The sequence below is a fragment of the Eleutherodactylus coqui genome, chromosome 11, assembly GCF_035609145.1.
Source record: "Eleutherodactylus coqui strain aEleCoq1 chromosome 11, aEleCoq1.hap1, whole genome shotgun sequence".
Taxonomy (NCBI): Eukaryota; Metazoa; Chordata; class Amphibia; order Anura; family Eleutherodactylidae; genus Eleutherodactylus; species Eleutherodactylus coqui.
This window is the reverse complement of record NC_089847.1, coordinates 25,574,598-25,592,893: the sequence shown is the minus strand read 5'-3', so window position 1 is coordinate 25,592,893 and position 18,296 is coordinate 25,574,598. Positions and strand designations below refer to the sequence as shown.

At 48.4% G+C, this 18,296-nt stretch overlaps 1 protein-coding gene and 1 long non-coding RNA gene across 2 annotated transcripts in view; one reads left to right on the top strand and one right to left on the bottom strand.

Annotated features, from left to right (window-relative positions):
- Positions 1-8,373: 8,373 nt before the first annotated feature.
- APRT (adenine phosphoribosyltransferase) lies at positions 8,374-17,538 on the bottom strand. Its single transcript, XM_066583057.1, has 5 exons — positions 17,432-17,538; positions 17,036-17,139; positions 15,460-15,593; positions 14,418-14,496; positions 8,374-10,904 (listed from the first exon to the last, which is right to left on the bottom strand). Exons 1-5 carry the CDS (start codon positions 17,512-17,514, stop codon positions 10,762-10,764), a joined length of 543 nt encoding a protein of 180 aa, XP_066439154.1. The 5' UTR covers positions 17,515-17,538; the 3' UTR covers positions 8,374-10,761.
- LOC136582204 (uncharacterized) overlaps positions 17,464-18,296 on the top strand; it is a 43,891-nt gene continuing 43,058 nt past the window's right edge. Inside the window, exon 1 of the long non-coding RNA XR_010787157.1 lies at positions 17,464-17,669. This is a non-coding gene — a long non-coding RNA (uncharacterized lncRNA). The remainder of the gene's footprint in view (positions 17,670-18,296) is intronic.

The following is an 18,296-nucleotide window of genomic DNA, read 5'->3' as shown; positions in this document are numbered from 1 at the left end:
GATGTGGATTGATTGGCTTTGGTTATTCCCAGATTTAGCTTTTTTTTTTTTTCCTTCCCCACATGGAGGTAGGCGGTTTTATGTGCGCCCGCTGGCGCTGTAAAACATGTGAATAGGTGCACAAATCTAACCTTTTGTGTGCCCATACAGATGGCCCGGCGCATATACGGCAATGCTGTTGGGTGTGGGGAGACCGTTTAGCTCTGCTAAGCAGTCTCCCGTCTTCCCTTCACCGGCTCATCTCCTTTCTCCTCCCCTTCGGTTGTTTGTAATTGAAGACTGGAGCTAGGGCAGCCAGCAATGTGAGGGGCCGTTGAGAGAAGGGGGAGGGAATTTAGCAGTCACGCTGGTATCGGCTCCCATAGGAGTCTATGCAATGGCCCACATATTCCGGGCAGAAAGATGGTTCCAGGGCTCTCTCCTGTCCGGCGTAAAAACGCCTGGCGTTATATTGGACGGACGGACGCGTTTTTATGCAGAAATACACCTGTGATGTTGACAACTTTTCTCTTCAGTATGAGTATGCTTCTTCCATATTTCCTCTCCTTGCACCCATTCTGCTGTCCACCACTTTGTGGGAAAAATATTCAATGGGGGCAGCCTCTGACAGGTATCTGTATGTGCCACCGCCAGGGCTGTGAAATCTGGGAGAAGCAGGTCGACTATTGGCTTTCATGCAGGAGTAATCAATTGCCACCTGTCTGTCGCTGTCCAGTCAGTCTGGCTTCGGCAAGCTACAGCTGCAACAGTATCAGGAAGGCATCACCTCGGGCTGATATGGTTGGATCCACGGGCCCACTGTTCAGTCAATCAGTGCAATGGGTTGCGTGGGCCTCGTGGTCAGCAAGCTTGCAGGCCACAGTTAGACCTTCAAACCTATGAGCAGTCAGGCACATCGGAGGAGTCCCTAAATCCACAGGGCGAACCTGAAAGCTGTATCCAAGCAGATGGAGTGGAGAGATGCTGTGCAGGAAGTCCAATTTCCCCAGCCGTCTCCACGACAGCACCAATTGAGACTGCCTCCTCCTGATAGGACAGGAACACACAGAGGTTAAAAGCCCCCCCCCCCCCCCTTTCCTCAGTGTCTTCCTGTCCTGCCCGGAGGCAGGATCTCTGAGAGGAGCTGGTGGAGAAGCCAGCCAGGATTACTTACAGGCGGATCGGAGGGCAGTGGGTCAGCCTGTCCTCCCTTCCAAACCAGACGACTCCCGGGACGCCACATGGGGTGGTAACCCCCGGGCCAGGTTCCTCCCGCGGTGGCCCATGGGGGTACAAAGCAGGAGCCTCAGTCCCCCTCGTCGTCCCTGACGTCATCGCGTCTGCATCAGGAGCGGAGGGGCGGGGCTTAGCGCAGGAGCGCGGAAATTAAAAAAAAAAGAAAATAGGAACCTGAGAGAAGCCAGAACAAACCAGCACTACAGGTCGCAGGGTGTCTGCAGCACCGGTATAGTAATGAGTGCTCCAGCCCCAGAGACAGCTGAAACCTCAGCCTCAGCGGCCGTAAGTAGCCAGTGCGGCAAAAAATACAATGCAAATATCCAGTGTATTGTGTATGGAAAAATTGCATATTTACCCGCAAAAATGCTTTGTCAGGGGGATAAAAGACATTTCCTCCCTCCTCCCTTCCTCTGCCCCCCCCCCCCCCCCCGAACAAAACTCAGAAAATGCGTGGAATGCGGGATAAAACTGCCAGCTACGTAGCAGAGGCCTCTATACAAGGCATGCGTAGCTAGGCTAGTTAAAGAGGAATCGGGAGGACGTTAGGAAGCTGGTGAAAGAAGAGGTTAGATCAGCCCTAACGTCACAGCTGGCGCCGCCGCCAGCGAAACGCCAGAAAAGGGCGTATGTTCCTGACGAGCCTTCCGACTCCGAGTTCTATCGGGTCGGAGCAAGAGGAACAGGCGGCCGAGGAGTCCTCAGATGAGGACTACAAAAAATACTTATTCCATCAGGACGACTTAACGGAATTGATTAAGTCAGTCAGGGCTACACTAAAAATGGAAGAGCCCCGAGAACCACGTACCCTACAAGATAAGATATTTGGGGGACTAGGGGAGAGGCGCAAGCATACCTTCCCTGTCCACAAGAATATCACCAAAATAATCCAGAAACAGTGGAGGAAACCAGACGCAAGCTCCTTCTCCACTAGAGGGGTAAAAAGAAGGTACCCATTCGAGGAGGAAGTTTGCGCAAGCTGGGAGAAGGTACCTAAGGTAGACGTCCCAGTGGCCAAAGTAGCCAGGAAAACGACCCTGCCCTTTGAGGACGCCGCACAGTTAAGAGATCCCATGGATCGCAAAGCTGAGGGCCTTCTAAAGAAATCATGGGAGGCAGCGGCAAACATACTTAGGCCAGGGATCGCAGCCACTTGTGTGTGGCGCAAACTCTGGGGGTATGGCTAGAACAGCTACACCTAACCAATAAGATGCCGAGGGAACAGATCCTAAATTCCCTTCCGATCCTGCGTATGGCAAATAATTTCCTAGCGGACGCCATGGCTGAAACTGTCAAACACTCGGCAAAAGCTACAGCCCGGTCTAACTCAGCCAGAAGAGTGTTATGGCTGAAATCGTGGTCAGGTGACCTAGCCTCAAAAAATAAGCTATGCGCCCTCCCGTTCTACGGCCAGTTTTTGTTCGGACCGGACCTTGACAAGATTCTAGAGAAGGCGGCCGACAAAAAGGGATTCCCGGAAGAAAAGCCACAGAGAGGGAAGACCTTCTTCCGGGCCCCAGTGCAACAGCCAGAGGCCTACCGAGGCAAGGGCAAGACAGGCCGCTGGAGTTACCCCAAGGGGGGCAGAGGAAGGAACATCCTCTTTAACCCTCACCAGGGGGAGCCAAAGCAGAGACCCTGACGCCATCCCCGTAGGGGCAAGGTTGGGGAGCTTTGTTGATCAATGGGCCGTGATTTCCAAAGGCCCATGGATCCCGAAGATCTTACAGCAGGGATACCGGATAGAGCTGGTGTCCCTCCCCAGAAGAAAATTCATTATCACGGGAGGCTCCAAACAACAGTTACACCTACTAAGGCAAAGCGTTCGGGACCTGCAACAACTAAATGCAATATCCCCCGTACCGCAAAACGAGGAAACCCAGGGCCATTATTCCAGGCTCTTCCTAGTAAGGAAACCCTGTGGGAAACAGCGGATGATAGTGAACCTGAAACCTCTGAACACCTGCATCAGATACAGAAAATTCAAGCTGGAGTCCATCTCCTCAACGATAAAGTTGATTCCCAAAGGAGCCTACATGGCATCCATCGATTTAAAGGATGCTTATTTCCACGTACCGATCCACGTGGGGTCCCGGAAATACCTAAGGGTTGCAGTGGATTTGGGCAAAGGAATAGAGCATCATCAATTGAGATGCCTGCCCTTCGGGATCTCCTCAGCACCCAGAATCTTCACCAAAATTATGGCAGAAGTAGCCGCCTACCTGAGGAAGAAGTCGGTCCTAATAGTACCCTACCTGGACAATATTTTAATAATAGCAGAGTCCAGAGAACTCCTAACGAAACACCTGAGGATAGTGCTAGAACTTCTCCAATCCTTAGCATGGATCATAAACTGGGAAAAATCCAGCCTAGATCCCGACAAACAGAAAATGTTTCTGGGTATAACACTCGACTCAGAATCGCACTGCTCCTGCCTACCCGAGGAGAAAATACAAAAAATCCGACGGCTAGTCAAAACCTTTTTACGGAGACGATTATGCACAATTCGGGAAGCCATGTCTCTCCTCAGAAGCTTGACGTCAGGCATTCCAGGAGTGGCATGGGCCCAGGCTCACACCAGAGCCCTGCAAGCCTCAGTCCTATCCACGTGGGACAAAAGGCAGTCCTCTCTAGGGACAAGAAGGTACATCCCAAGCGCGGTGAAAACATCCCTGCGTTGGTGGACATCCCCAGAGAACCTGCGGAGAGGGGTTCATTGGCTACAAAACCCAGCCACTCACATCACAACAGATGCAAGCGCCTGGGGATGGGGAGCGCATGTGGGGAACCAGTTCTTTCAGGGCCCATGGCCTCAAAGGACAAAAGAACAGTCCTCAAATTACAGGGAACTACAGGCCGTATGGCAGGTCCTACAGCAGTTAGGGAACTCGCTACGGGACCAGCATATAAAGATACTGTCAGACAATATCACCGCGGTCGCCCATATACGACACCAAGGGGGCACAAGATCTCCCGCTCTGCAAAACATCACACAGAAAATTTTCCACTGGGCAGAGGGCCGGATCCTCTCGATCACTTCAACCCATTTGAAGGGGACGCTAAACCAAAAAGCGGGCTTTCTCAGCAGGATGCAAATAGACCCAGGAGAATGGTCTCTCTCCCTGAAAGCATTCAGAATCCTGATCAACCAGTGGGGGACCCCACAATTGGACCTGTTCGCAACCAGGGAAAATGCCAAAGTAAGCAATTTCTTCTCCCTCCGGCCAGGAGATCGTCCGACAGCAGTAGACGCCCTAGGCCAAGACTGGGGAGAGGGGCTGGTGTACACCTTTCCTCCTATACCGTTGATCCCCAGAGTCTTACAACATTTCAGAAGCCAGGTATGCACACTAATCCTGGTGACCCCCCTTCTGGCCCAAAAGAAGCTGGTTCGCTCTTCTAGCAACATTGAGCGTCCAGGACCCAGTCACCTTCCCTACCTGGACAGATCTTCTATCGCAGGGGCCACTGAACCATCCGAGCTTAGACAAGCTCCACTTAACAGCATGGCTCTTGAGGAATCCTCACTAAAAGAGAAGGGATTCTCAGAGAGAGTAGTAGAAACGTTAATGTCCAGCAGAAAAAAGACTACCCACCTTATCTACCAGAAAGTTTGGAGAAGGTTTTCCTCATGGAGACAGGGAAGGGATCTCGGGGATTCTATCCCGGACATCCCTCTAATCTTAAGAGTTCTTGCAGGAGGGCCTAGAGATGGGCCTCTCTCCAAGTACCCTGAAGGTCCAGGTCGCAGCCCTTAGCGCCATATGTGACACAATGTTCGCAGACAACAGATGGGTCAACAGATGGGTCAACAGGTTCCTAGCAGCAGCAACTAGATTACGGCCTAGGCCCATAAATCTTTTTCCAGACTGGAACCTTAATAGGGCCATGACAACGGTACCATTCGAGCCGATCGAAGCACTACCCATAAAAATGCTTACTATCAAGACCATTTTCTTAGTAGCCATCACCTCCGCAAGACGGGTTAGCGAGCTGCAGGTTTTGTCCATTCGCCACCTGTTCCTGAAAATCTCGGACACCAAATTAGTATTTAAAACGGACCCGGCGTTTATGCCAAAAGTAGTATCACATTTTCATAGGTCCCAAGACATAATAATCCCCTCATTTTTTAGTAAACCTAAAAACGAGGAAGAAAAAACCCTAAGCTGCCTGGACGTTAGGAGAGCAGTCCGAGGCTACATAGAGGCGACAAGCCACTGGAGGCGGGACGACAACTTGTTCGTCCAGTTCAGTGGCCCAAATAAAGGGAACAAAGCAGCGAAAAGCTCCATAGCCAGGTGGATCCGCCTGGCCATCATCGAGTCCTATAAGGCCCTCGGGAAGGAAATCCCTTTAGCTCTTAAAGCCCATTCTACAAGGGCAGTAGCATCCTCATGGGTCGAACATAGCTCAGCTTCGGTCGAGCAGATATGCAAGGCCGCAGTCTGGAAGAAACCCCACGTTTGTTAAACACTATAGGGTAAGAGTGCAGCAGGACGAGGACATGGCCTTCGGCCGCAAAGTCCTCTCGGCAGCAATCCCACCCTAGGGAAACTTTAGTTGGTACGTCTCAATTGGTGCTGTCGTGGAGACGACTGGGGAAAAAATAGATCATACCTATCCGATAATCGGGTTTCCAGGAGTCTCCACGACAGCACCCGTACCTTCCCCCCTTAAATTGATAGAAAAGAAACTATATAATATTAAAAAAAACATATATAATATAATTTTATTTAAAAAAAAACAAAACACAAAAACCCCGGTTAAGGGAAAAAATTTAAGTTGAGCTCCTACCCCGGCAATTCGTTAGAATCCACTGAGGAAGGGGGGGGGGGGGGGGGGAGCTTTTAACCTCTCAGTATGTTCCTGTCCTATCAGGAGGAGGCAATCTCAATTGGTGCTGTCGTGGAGACTCCTGGAAACCCGATTATCGGGTAGGTATAATCTATTTTTTCAGACTGATTCTCCTGGATTTAACCTGTTCTCCAGGAGCTGTAAGAATGTGCATCTTCTCAATGCTGTAAAGGCGGATTATTTTACAATGCGTCCATCACAATTTCGGTCTAAATTACTTGTCTAATGTAACCAAAGAAGATGTGATTTATCTTTCAAGCACAGCATTTGCTTCCTCTAGTTTTAGCCTGTCTGAATTAAAGATGGCAATAATCAATCTCCCCCAATGTATTTTATTATGGTAAAGGCAAGTGTCCCAATCAACATCTGCTCTGTACAGCTGATATACAGTATACATGACATTTTATGATGCAGCTCCTACCAATAAGCTCTGAAGATTATTCATGGCAATCTGTCCAGCATGCATTTCCCATGTTGCCTCAGGATAGGCAATCTATACTAGATCAGTGGGGATCTACCACTCAAGACCACCTATGATGAGCTGTTTGCTGCGGAAAGCTCCATTCCCACTGCCTTGACAAGTCTTGATATTATATGCAAAGTTCCCATTGAAGTAAGTGGCCTGCAATGCCAAAACTGTCCACTGCAGTGGGAATGGAGCTGTCTGCCTCTTACAGAAATCAGCCTAGTACCAACCTGACAAATAGTAAGGGTCCTAGCTACTGAACCCATGCCAATTTACTGTTGATGGCGTAGCCTGAGAATATGGCATTGCTATTTTACAAGTGGACAATTGCTTTTAACAGCTTCCTTTAATTGGCTGTCTTGCCTTCCTTTCTTTAAAGGCTAAAGCAACCTTTTAGTGCATGAAAATGCAATACACACATGTTACGAAGTCTCTGTAGAAAAAAATGCACTTAATAGTTTTATAAATTGATTTTTTCCTTGTGCATTTAGAATGCCTCATACTTGGGTTACAGATTCTCCTACATTAATATTTCTGGCTTGGGGGCATTCTCAGCACTAATCAGCTGGCCTCTCTCATGAATACATGAATACAGGAGTCCAGATTCCCCTCCCCTCTTGCAGCTTTCAGAGGCTGTGTAGTATAACCACGCCCGCTTAGTACTACACAGCTATCTCTCCATTCCCTCTCACTGTAGATAAGAGAAAAGTCCCTCAGCGAGAATTACAGCCCTCTGTTAGAGTACTTTTACATAGCAATTATCCGCTGTGGGTTTTCCAGGGTGTAAAACCTGAAGCAAATACGTTTTAAATTCACACCTAAACACTGCGGATTTGGCAGAGTTTTAGTTGTGAAAAAGCCATGCATTTTAACCCTTTTATTTTAAGTCCGCGGCAGAAAATTTCTGCTCCGTGTGAAGATTTTTGAAATCCCTTCCAAATGGATTATACTGTAAATACTGCAGAATTTTTTCTGCGCTTCTGAAAGTGGAAATTCTGCAGCATTTCTGTTTGTGAAGACAAGCCAAGGCTAACTTCACCCAAGTGAGCACGGTATGGCGCCGTGAATCTCGCCCTCACCATCCATGTGAAATGGAATGCGAGGCGTTTTCACGGCAAAACAGCGCTGAATCACGCCTGGGATGTAGGGAACCTTCCGGCACGGCTGTCACTGCCACAGCAGGAGGGACGCAGTTTCTCTCATTGTTTTCAATGGGATATAATTGCATCGCTGCACCAAACAATAGGCGCTGTGATACGAGAGCTTGCAACAAAATAGAACATGCTGACTTATTTTCTGCATAGCATCACTGTGCCATGCAGGAAAACATTGTATGACCCCCATATTTGTGCGTCTCGACCGTGTGAAGCCGGCTTTAGGCTTCCTTCACATGGTGTAACTGATGCGGCCATTCCCTAATGGCCAAATCTGTGCCTAAATGATACGGATTTGGCTGTAATTTTTTAAGTGATTTGCTGCAGGGTTTATCCCTTGTACTTCTGCTGTAACATAAGTAGACATGCTGCAGATTTGTTGCGGAAATTGTTTTGCAGCACATGAATGAGATTTTAAAAATCTTTTGGTTCCTGCTATGTGAGAAGGCTCCCTAAAAGCTTTCTCAGCTGTGTCTTGCTAATCTCCTCCATCATTTCCTGGCGCTGTCATAACAATCCTCCTGTAATAGTAGCTTTCTCGGTTCTCCCTCACCAACATACAGCCCTCTGTAATAGCGCAATTGTAGGGAATTTATAATCACAATAGGAGAAGAGCCGTTTACAGATTTTACCAAGTTTTCAGTCCTCCAGTCTGCAGTACCTTAGAAAACAATAGAAGCAGAATTATCAAACAATAAGACATTTTAATAAAAAACAATTACAAAAAAATTTTCTTTTCCAAAAACACAGATTAAAAGAAAAAAAAGTGCAAAGGTGTACATAGCCTTTAACATCTTTCCTACTGCAGTAACCAGTAATTGTAGTGAATAGGATTTTATAACTACAATGTGTCATATCCATTGCAGTTGTTCATAGATTTGTGTCTGGGTGATTATGTACCCAAAGGATTAAAAAAAAAAAATCTTTAATTTTAAGGATCCAATCCCATTGTGTGTATAGACCCTACGACCACTTTCAGGTGAGCACAATGGAGACCAGTGGTCAGGTCAGACCTCATTCACACTACAGGAGCTAAATTTTGCCTGCAAAACATATCTGAAAGTGGCCCACATACAAAGTAGACTCATTGTCCAAAAAAATCCCTGTCTTGGAAGTTGTCGGAATATAATTACCGTATATACTCCAGTATAAGCAGAATTTTTCAGCACATTTTTTTTGTGCTGAAAAAGCCCGTCTCGGCTTACACTTCAGTCAGGGAAGGGTTAAAGAAAAAACCCTCCATACTCACCCCCCAGCTGGCTTCTCCGTCCCCAGTGTGGTAAGCTGCTTCAATTCTCCCCGCTGTCATCGCCCGCCGTCCTTTCTGCTTGGCTCTGTCATCCCCCGCCGTCAGCGATCCGTAAGTAAGCGCTGTGATTGGATCAAGCGCTAGCCAATCACAGCCAATGCCTGTTGCACAGCCTCTAGGTTTGATACAAGATGTGATGTGAATGGGCATGGAGGCTCTTGGACCCTGTTGTACCACCCCTAGCTTGGATACAAGATGTGATACGGGCAGGCATAGAGGCTGTAGCACCATCTTGCACAGCCTCTAGCTTTGATACAAGATGTGATACAGGTGGGCATGGAGGTTCTTGTACCCTGTTGCACGGCCTCTAGCTTGGATACAAGATGTGATGCGAATGGGCATGGAGGCTCCAGTACCCCTGTTGTACCACCCCTAGCTTGGATACAAGATGTGATACGGGCAGGCATGGAGGCTCTAGTACCCTGTTGGTCCACCTCTAGCTTGAATGTAAGATGTGATAAGGACGGGCATGGAGGCACACAAATTATGTATGGTATCCTGCGGTTTATAGGTCTACATTTGCTGTAACTAAGCTTCTAGATCGTGCAAACTTGTAGGCTGTAAAAGTTGGCGACCCAGATAGTCCCATCCATGTTCTTTTGGGGATAAATCTGGTGACCATTTGAGCCAACACATGTGGCTGCAGGATGTTCTGAACATACTGCTGAGCTGTCATTGTCCCTCGTACCACTACTGGGGGTGACTGACTGTCGTATGCGATGAAACCCCCCAGACCATCACACCAGCAGGGGGCAGTGTGCAGCTCCACAGCAAAGGCAGGATTGAGGTGCTCAACCCAACGTCTCTGGACACGAACACAGCCATGATCAGTGTCTAAGCAAACCTGGATTCATTGCTGAAGAACTGGCTCCACTCCGCAGCATCCAGTTTCGTCATTCACAACGCAACTGCAAAGGAAAATGGTGGTGGGTGCCAAAGGCTGTACATCTATTGAGTGCCGTAAGACCAAATGTCCTTCGGCGAAGTGCCTGGAAATAGTTCCAACAGACACCAGGGGTGTAATGATGGCAGCACCTGTCTGTGAATGGCAGACAACTAAACTGTTTGCTGCTTGTGCTTGTCAGACGATCAGACACTCCTCTCTGGTAGTCCGTCGGGGTTCCTGAGCCCGGTCACCTTGTGTGTCCTCACGCATCCAGTGGTCCCAACACCTCTGGATAGTCTGGTCAGAACGGCCCAGTAGGGGACAGTTCATGGATATGACCATCCAGCTTCTCACATCCCAATAATGCGCCCCCTCTCAGACTCTGGTAACGGGGTGAAATCTCTTCTCTGCGTCGTAGAGGCTTCTAGTGGCCAACAAGCTCTACATAAACGGAAAAAGAGGTCACTACACACAAGGAGCTCTGAGAGCCTGTTATAGGCCAATGGGGGAACCACTTCTAGGGCCTCAGGTGACAAGACCGTTCATCTAATGACCACAACTCTCATCATTTACAGATCTGCATGCCGGGTGTTGCAGCAAACCGACAACTTCTAGGGGCTAGATTTTATTTATTTTTGGACAATGAGTGCAGTTTTGTAATATATAGTCCTAAAATGGCTTTTACATGTTTTTACAGTCTTATGATCCGTGCGATTGCCCCTCCACCCCTAAGACCAGCTATACTGTAGTCATACATTGACCCTCTTTAAGATCCTTCCATCCCCCACTCCAGCTTTTGTAAGGTCTGGTCCTTAGTAAGCTTAACATTAAATTGAAATAAGAAAAACGGACCAAATTTACATCGAACTTCTGATTCTTAGTCGTATTGCAGCAATGAATGAACACGGTAAGATTTGATCTTTTCTGCCCCCTTCAGTGATGTGAGCTCTATGAGGACCAGGCAGGCGAGGATATCTGCATTTCTTCTCTGTAGTAGCTCACATGCTGCCGCCATTGTGCCTGCAAATAATGAAATATATTTAGTTAATATAGGAGCATTCAACATCCTGACCGTAGGGCGGATAACAAAAACCGTGAAGGATAAGGGCGTTATTTCACGCCGACCGAGAAACGCTGGCTGTAGGCAGCACATGCACTTCATATATCAGTCCAAGTGCCGGCTGCAATCAGCAGAGCTGCCCCTACGTTGTACTAATGGTTGGTGGTGCTGCAGTCATTTCTAAAGAGGTTGAAAACTACAGAATATATATTATTCTTTAAGGGAGGATCTGCCTCATGCTGACAGACTCCGTTCATACATTTCATACTGGAGGGGTCTGACCACAGCGTTCCCTGGCAAAATCAGCCGTAAGTTAGGTGTGGGACTTGCGACAGGCAGCCGCGCGAGATGGTGAATTCACTTTCCTTCCTCTTTTTTTTTTTTTTTTTAAAGGATTGCCTTCTGGGTTTCCGTCTCTCTGCTCTATTTTTGGAGGAAAGAAACTGAAAATACTGATCTGTTTTTCTCCCATCGATTTCAATGGGGTTTCTAAAAAAAAACCCCAGAAAGCCTTCCGTTTTCTCCCACTTCGTCAGGTTTCCGTTTTTGTTGGACTGAAAAATAACTGCAGACGGCACTATTTTTCCGTCCAAGAAAAAAAATAAAAACTGAACATAACCAAATGAAGCCTTTGAAAACTATTTGAAACCAATTGGGGAAGAAAAAAAACAAAACATCCTTTTTTTTTCAGTTTTATTTCAGTTTCTTTCCTCCAAAAAAATGGAGCAGAGAGACAGAAACCCTGAAATGACTCCAATGCAGGTGTGAGAGCAGCCAAATCCCTTTAAGCACTGTGCTTAATTGGGTTTGTGCACTTTGTATCCCCAATAATTGGCGGGCTGCAGCTGCGAGCTCAGGTGCACACCAGCAATTACACAGAATTAACACTGGTGTAATAGTGCAGCCCAGCAATTGCCAGGCAAGAGTGAGTGGTAGCAGCTGTCCTGGCTCTTGTGTAAGGCCTCATGTCCACTAGCCAAATGGATTTAACAAATCCGCGCGGGTGTCCCGCACGCGTGAGCCGCGCCCATAGGGATGTATTGGACACCCGCAGGTAATTAAATACCTGCGGAGGTCCTTTTTCTCTGGCACGCGGATCGCACGTGCGGGAAACCACCCGCAGCATGCTCCATTTCGTGCAGGGCTCCCGCGGCTTCCATTGAAGCCTATGGAAGCCGTCTGCTCCCACAGCACAGCCGCAGCTGTATTTCTGCTGTACCGCAGGAGAGCAGGAGTTCAAAAAAAGAAAAAGATGTGCCCGGCGCATGAGCGTGGCACACTGACGACGTGCCGAGCAGAAGAAAGAAGATCCGGCCATGATGGAGGGAAGATCTGCAGCGTCCGGACAGGTAAGTAAATCTTATTTTCAGGCCTCATGTCTGTGGGAAGGGAGGGACCCGCTGCGGGATTCTGCATGAAGAACCCGCGCAGGCCCAAATTTCCTAGTGGACATGAGGCCTAAGAGTGCTAGAACGCAGGCTCTGTTAACAGTGGTGCAGCTGCTGCCGTCCCCATTGAAAAGAATAAACGATATCGTGAAAAGAAAAAAGGAGATTCTGCGATTTCCCCCCCCCCCCCCCCCCTCCCCCATGCAACATCGCAGGAGTGAAAACATCACAAATGAGAATGAGACCATTCAAAATCATTGCGTTTTCACTCGTGCAATTTTCTCGCCAGTGTGAGGGCTCCCTAAATGTTGCAAATTTGGACGTGATTTTTGTAGCGGATCTGCTGCAGATTTTAACTCTTTACTTCAAGGCTTAAAATCCACAGCTTAAAAACAGACATACTGTGGATTTAGTGTCTGCAGCGTTTTTCAAAAACTCTGCGAATTCATTGCGGACTTGCGAAGCAGATTTGTGAAATCTCCACATGGCTTACACTGTAAATGCTGTGGAATTTCTGCAGCAAAATCCAATGTGGAATTTCCACATTTGCGGCCCGCGTGAAGGAAGCCTGAGAGGTTCTAATCTACTAGAAAGCACGGATACAATTAACGGAAGTTAAGTGGACTAGACTCCTATCCTCTCGACAGTTTTTTTTTACAAGAGTAGCGCCACTTCTTGCCAAAAAAAAAAAAAAACATTTAGATTTTCTTAGTTTTTTTAATGCTTTTTAATACAGATGCATTTTACCCTCATAGAAGTGTCTATGGGGAAAGGCCTTAAAAAAAAGAGAGACCCAAAGAGATAACGCCACAAAATAATAAGTTTAATGGTGTTTCACAACTTGCCATTGATCAACAGTTAACATTTGGTCAGGGTGTTTTTTTTCTCTTTAAGTCAATTGAAAGGGCAAAATCTGCGAAATGTGAACGCACCCTTGGGCCGGGCTCCCACGGCCATTAATAGAAACCGCTGCAGAACTCCTGCAGCGGTTTGCAGCGGTTTACAGCTGTGAGCCCAGCCGTGACCCTGCGTACGGCCATGTATGGTGGCGAGATTGTACCAAGCATGACTTTTTTTTAGTTTTTTTTTTTATATTTCCCTCACTTAGCCATGACGCGTATGCAATGTAATTGTGTATGGGCTGCAGGTATATACGCGACCATAGAGAACAGTGGCCTCCATCTCGTGTATACACACGGTAAAATAGAACATGCTGCGTTCTATTTTCCGCTCGCAGATTACGCAATTCCGGCAAGCTAAGATGATTGGAACTGCGTAAGGCAATGGATTACCTGCGAGGTACCGCGTATCACACTGATGGGGACAGAGTCCGTATTTCAAATTCGGTCATGTGACAACGACCTTAGCTGTGAGCTGGAGATGCTGCTGAATTTCTGCTGCCGTAATCTCTGCATCATTTACAGCACAGGCCACGAGGAAGAGGTTTCTCCTTCACATGGTGCAGAAAATGTCCGCAACGAATCCGCAGCGTTTCTAAAACCGCAGACTGTCTATTTACGGTGCGAATTTATGGTGCGGAACTCAACCCGTGAAATACAAGAATTAAATCCCCCAGCAGATCCATAGTTAAATGGTGTGGATTTGGTCACACGTTTAGGTGCAGATTTGGCCCCTGCGCTTTTCTGTTGTGGAACGCCTACAGCGATTACGTGCTGCGTGAAGATGCCCTTAGAACATTTTCACACATTGCACAAATACTACAAATTTCCACCATGAATTTTACTTCTCAAATAAGGGGGTGAAGTCGGCATTATCATCTGCACCAAGTAATGTGGATGCTATGTGTGAACATGGCCTTAAAAGGGAGGTCAGAGACCGACCTCTGATGGATGACCTAATCTTAGGATAGGTGGTCAGTAGTTGTCCGTCACTTGGGATCTCCGCTAGTCAGCTGTTAGTTGGGCCCGCTATCAGTGTAGACGGTGCTGCCAATACTGCGGCTGCCCGGATTGTACTGCAGGCACAGCTGCCATTGAATTCAGTACCTGAACAAGTCTTCTATACATCTCAGAGAGAAAAACTAAAAACTGTAACTCTAGGTTGTGCAAAAAAAGAACACTTTACCTCCTGTGGCCAATAAGTCATCGATCAGCACCACCTTCTGTCCGGGGTCCACAGCGTCCGTCTGAATTTCAATCTCAGCCTGAAGAAGACACAAAAGGCAGACTTAAAAGAGTATTCCCTGCTGCTCCGAACCGTGTAGTGGCCGCCATTTGTACTTACATGCACACCTCCCATTGATTTCAATGACAGCTGCGCCTGCAATTAAAAGCGCCGACCACTACATAGGAGTCGGAGCTAACGGTTTCCACTACAACCCTGGTGTATTTGTTGCACTGTCAGAAGGCTGATCATTCAGGGTCCCTTGCAGCAGACCCCCGCCAATTAAGTTGATGACCTACCCTGAGGATGAGGCCGCCTGCACACAGCAGAGCCGGATTCTGGCTCTGAACCCTGGCCAGCAACCCCGCATACCCGTTCCATCTGTACTGCGGATAACTGCATATGCTTGCCGTTGATCGTGTGCAGTACAGATTTTTTTAAAAATTGATTTCCCGCGCCATCACTAGGTGATGACGGAGGGTACCTGCGGCCTATCATCGTGGATAGGCTGCAGGTCGGACGGCTTCTATAGACTTCAATGGAAGGAGTCCGCAGCTAAATAGAGCATGCTGCGACTTTTCCTCTGCTTGTGGAAATCGCAATTCGTTTCCACGAGTGTGAAGGAAAAAGCGGGTTTACGTAGGATGCTTTTGCATAGTATGTGCTGCAGATCCTCCGTGCGGACGGCCAACACGGATTCGGCAGCAAAAATCTGTTTGTAGGCAGCCGGCCTAAGTCATCAATAGTATTTTCCCTGGAAAACCCCTTTAAGAAAGAAATCTAGTGCCCTATACCACCAGGATGTGTATATAAAAATGGGGAAAAAAAGCTCTTATGTTTTTTTTCTGGCTTTATGTGGCCCCTTTAAGTAGGCCAAGTGAACAAGTAGACCACATAGCCAATGCACTACAAATGTGGGGGAACAGCCAACATAACCGCCATCACCAGCATGTTAGGACTGCCAGGTTGCCAATATCAGTGTGTGCCCACTTATCGTACTTACCTTCCCATACTCCAGAGCATAGGACACGGACTCTGTTGGACCCGGTAACTTCCCCTTCTTTCGAATTAACACAAATCCAATTCCAAATCTTTGTGCCAGCGCCGGACCAAAGAGAAATCCGCGGGAGTCTAGGCCTGTAATTAGGGAATAACAGATGGTAATTGTAGTCACAGAAGTGACTTTTTTGGGGGGGGCTGCACCTAGTCTCCCATGAATACGCTGAAATCAGTTGCAGCCCCTAAACTCTGGCTTAAAGGGCTGGTCCCTTTAAATTGGAGTCCAGTGAGCAGGACCTGGAACTTCAGTCTTTGAGGCTAGCTCTACACCGCAACTCTGACTGATCACAGTGTAATCCTGCAATCTGCTAGTTTATTAGAGGTCAACACAGGTCAGGTTGGAACTCGCAGGTAGTCGTGAGTGTAGATCATAAGAATCCATCTTTGTGATCTCTGGGTCGCAGCGACTTACAAATTGCAATAAGAACTGAATTGACTTCTACTGGATTACTAGCTTGGCCAGCTTTAACTACATAGAGCAGCACCGGTCACAAGCCTCTGGGGGGCGCCAGGCACATGTAGGCTGGGGGCAATCACCCCTCTTAGGTCCATCCAGCCAGATTACCTTCATGTACCTACATCTTGTAGAGCTACATGAATCATCCTCCTCCTGGCTCTAGCTCCTCCCCTTTGATGTTCCAAGCCCGTCAGCCAACGGCGCCCCATACAGAGCAAATGCTTTGTTCTGCTACTGTAATTATGTACTGAGCTAGATTCCGATGCTGTATCTGTGCACCGAGCCTGGTTCCGCCACGGTGTTTACGTTGTGAGCTTAGTTCCGGTATTCTATGTACCGAATGTGGTTCCAACGTGGCATTTGCGCTGTGAGCTTAGTTCTGGCGCTGTGTTTACATTATGAGCTTGGTTCCGGTATTGTATCTGTGTACCGAGCTTGGTTCTGGCGCTGTGTTTACATTATGAGCTTGGTTCCGGTATTGTATCTGTGTACCGAGCTTGGTTCTGGCGCTGTGTTTACATTATGAGCTTGGTTCCGGTATTGTATCTGTGTACCGAGCTTGCTTCCGGCGATGTATTTACATTGTGAGCTTGGTTCCGGTATTGCATCTGTGTACCGAGCTTGGATCCGGCTCGGTGTTTACGTTGTGAGCTTGGTTCCGGTATTGTATCTATGTGTTACGGTTAGTTTGTGCTGTATTTACCTACTAAGCTGCTCTGGTGCCAGTATGCAGACTGCCTATCTACTGTAAGGCTGGCACTGATCAGCGGCTCGCAGGGCTAAGCGGCAATCTTTGGTCACACGGCCGATGTCACTGTGCAGCACTAACCCTACCGGTTATGTTACAAAGTGCAGAGTCCAAGTGCACCGCTCGTCCCTTAAAGGCATAGTCTGCTTCAGCTCACAGAGGGGGATGGGCCCCTCATCTACAGCATCTCATCATGAGACAACCCCTTTAATCCAAGGCTAGTCATGTGACCATCTAGGACCCCCGCAGGTACCTAATTACCGTTTGCATCCGGTGACGACCGATGGACGCCGCAGCCATCCCAGCTCCACTCACCTGCAATAAGATCGATCTTCGGAAAGTTCTCTCGGAGGAATCGCTCAAACAGGTCGATGGTGGCAGAGAAGGCGGCGGGGTCTTTAAGAACTGGAGCGATGTCCCTGGGAAACCGGAAACAAAAGGACACACATAGAAGAAGGGAGTAACATACCGGCAATAGGGGGCACTATATTCTGACTCCTACAGCAGGACCCCCTATTTTAAGGCGGAGCAGACTGTTACCTAGCAACAGATGCTGCGCCCAGCCACCAGCATTGTAGGGAGGGGACAACACGTGTCAGCAAGGCAAATGATCAGGATTTCACAGCTCCTGCCCTACAGGGGGCGCTCGCCTGCACGGTGCCCGGCAGTGACTATGAATGGAGCCCTGCAGCACATGAGGTGCCCGCTGACCTGAAGCAGATCCCGGGGGAGGGGAAGTCAGAGAACTCCCGAATGGCTCCGCGGAGCACCGCCAGCTTCTCCTGCTCACTCATTCTTACGGGACCTCACGTGACTGCCCCTGACGTCATCACTGCTCGCCCGGGAGACCCACGTGTGACAGGAAGCGGCCATCTTAGTACACCCACAACTCTGTTCTCTAATATCTGTCGCAGGATGATGGCGTGATTCTGTCAGTGATGATTACCAGGTAGGGCGCCTCACTCCAGAACACCACGAGAAATACAAGAAGGATTTCACTGTCTCACTGTTTGAGATTTTTCAGTAAATAATTGTCAGATGACACAATACAGCCCCGTAATATACAGCACATATGACATATCCTGCGTATTCACCAGAGCGGGGCTATATACATTACGGCCCATGCGGGGTCTGCGGAGTGAGAGGGGGGGTGACAGCAGGAAGACCCCCCATATAACAGTCATGTAATAATATGGCGGGGGGTCACATGACACGATACAGCACGTATGACATATCCTGTATATACATCGGAGCGGGGGGCTCGGGGCCGGCTGCTGCCGCTGGAGTGTAATATACATATATATGCGGTCGGGAGTACAACTCCCAGCATCCCCTGTCAGCCGAGGAGCATCCGTGGGAGAGGGAGGGCGGGACTACTGCCCATAGCAACCAGTCAGAATCCTGCTAGCATTTTCTAAGAAGCCTATGAGAGATGGGATCTGGTTGCCACGGGCAACAGCTGCAGAGTGTGTGTGTGTGTGTGTGTGGAGGGGGGGGGGGGCCTGCAGGTGACATCGTGTACTTGCTGCGCACCACCAGTCACCACGCACTATATTGGTGTGTTCGCACGTGTAAT

Bases quoted from the DNA above. Each gene is read 5' to 3' on its own strand.
- APRT (XM_066583057.1), bottom strand. From the start codon at position 17,514: ATGAGTGAGCAGGAGAAGCTGGCGGTGCTCCGCGGAGCCATTCGGGAG. The intron at 17,140-17,431 runs GTCAGCGGGCAC...CCGGTTTCCCAG, and splicing joins TCCCCCGGGATCTGCTTCAG to GGACATCGCTCCAGTTCTTA. The intron at 14,497-15,459 runs GTAAGTACGATA...TGTCTTCTTCAG, and splicing joins ATGCTCTGGAGTATGGGAAG to GCTGAGATTGAAATTCAGAC.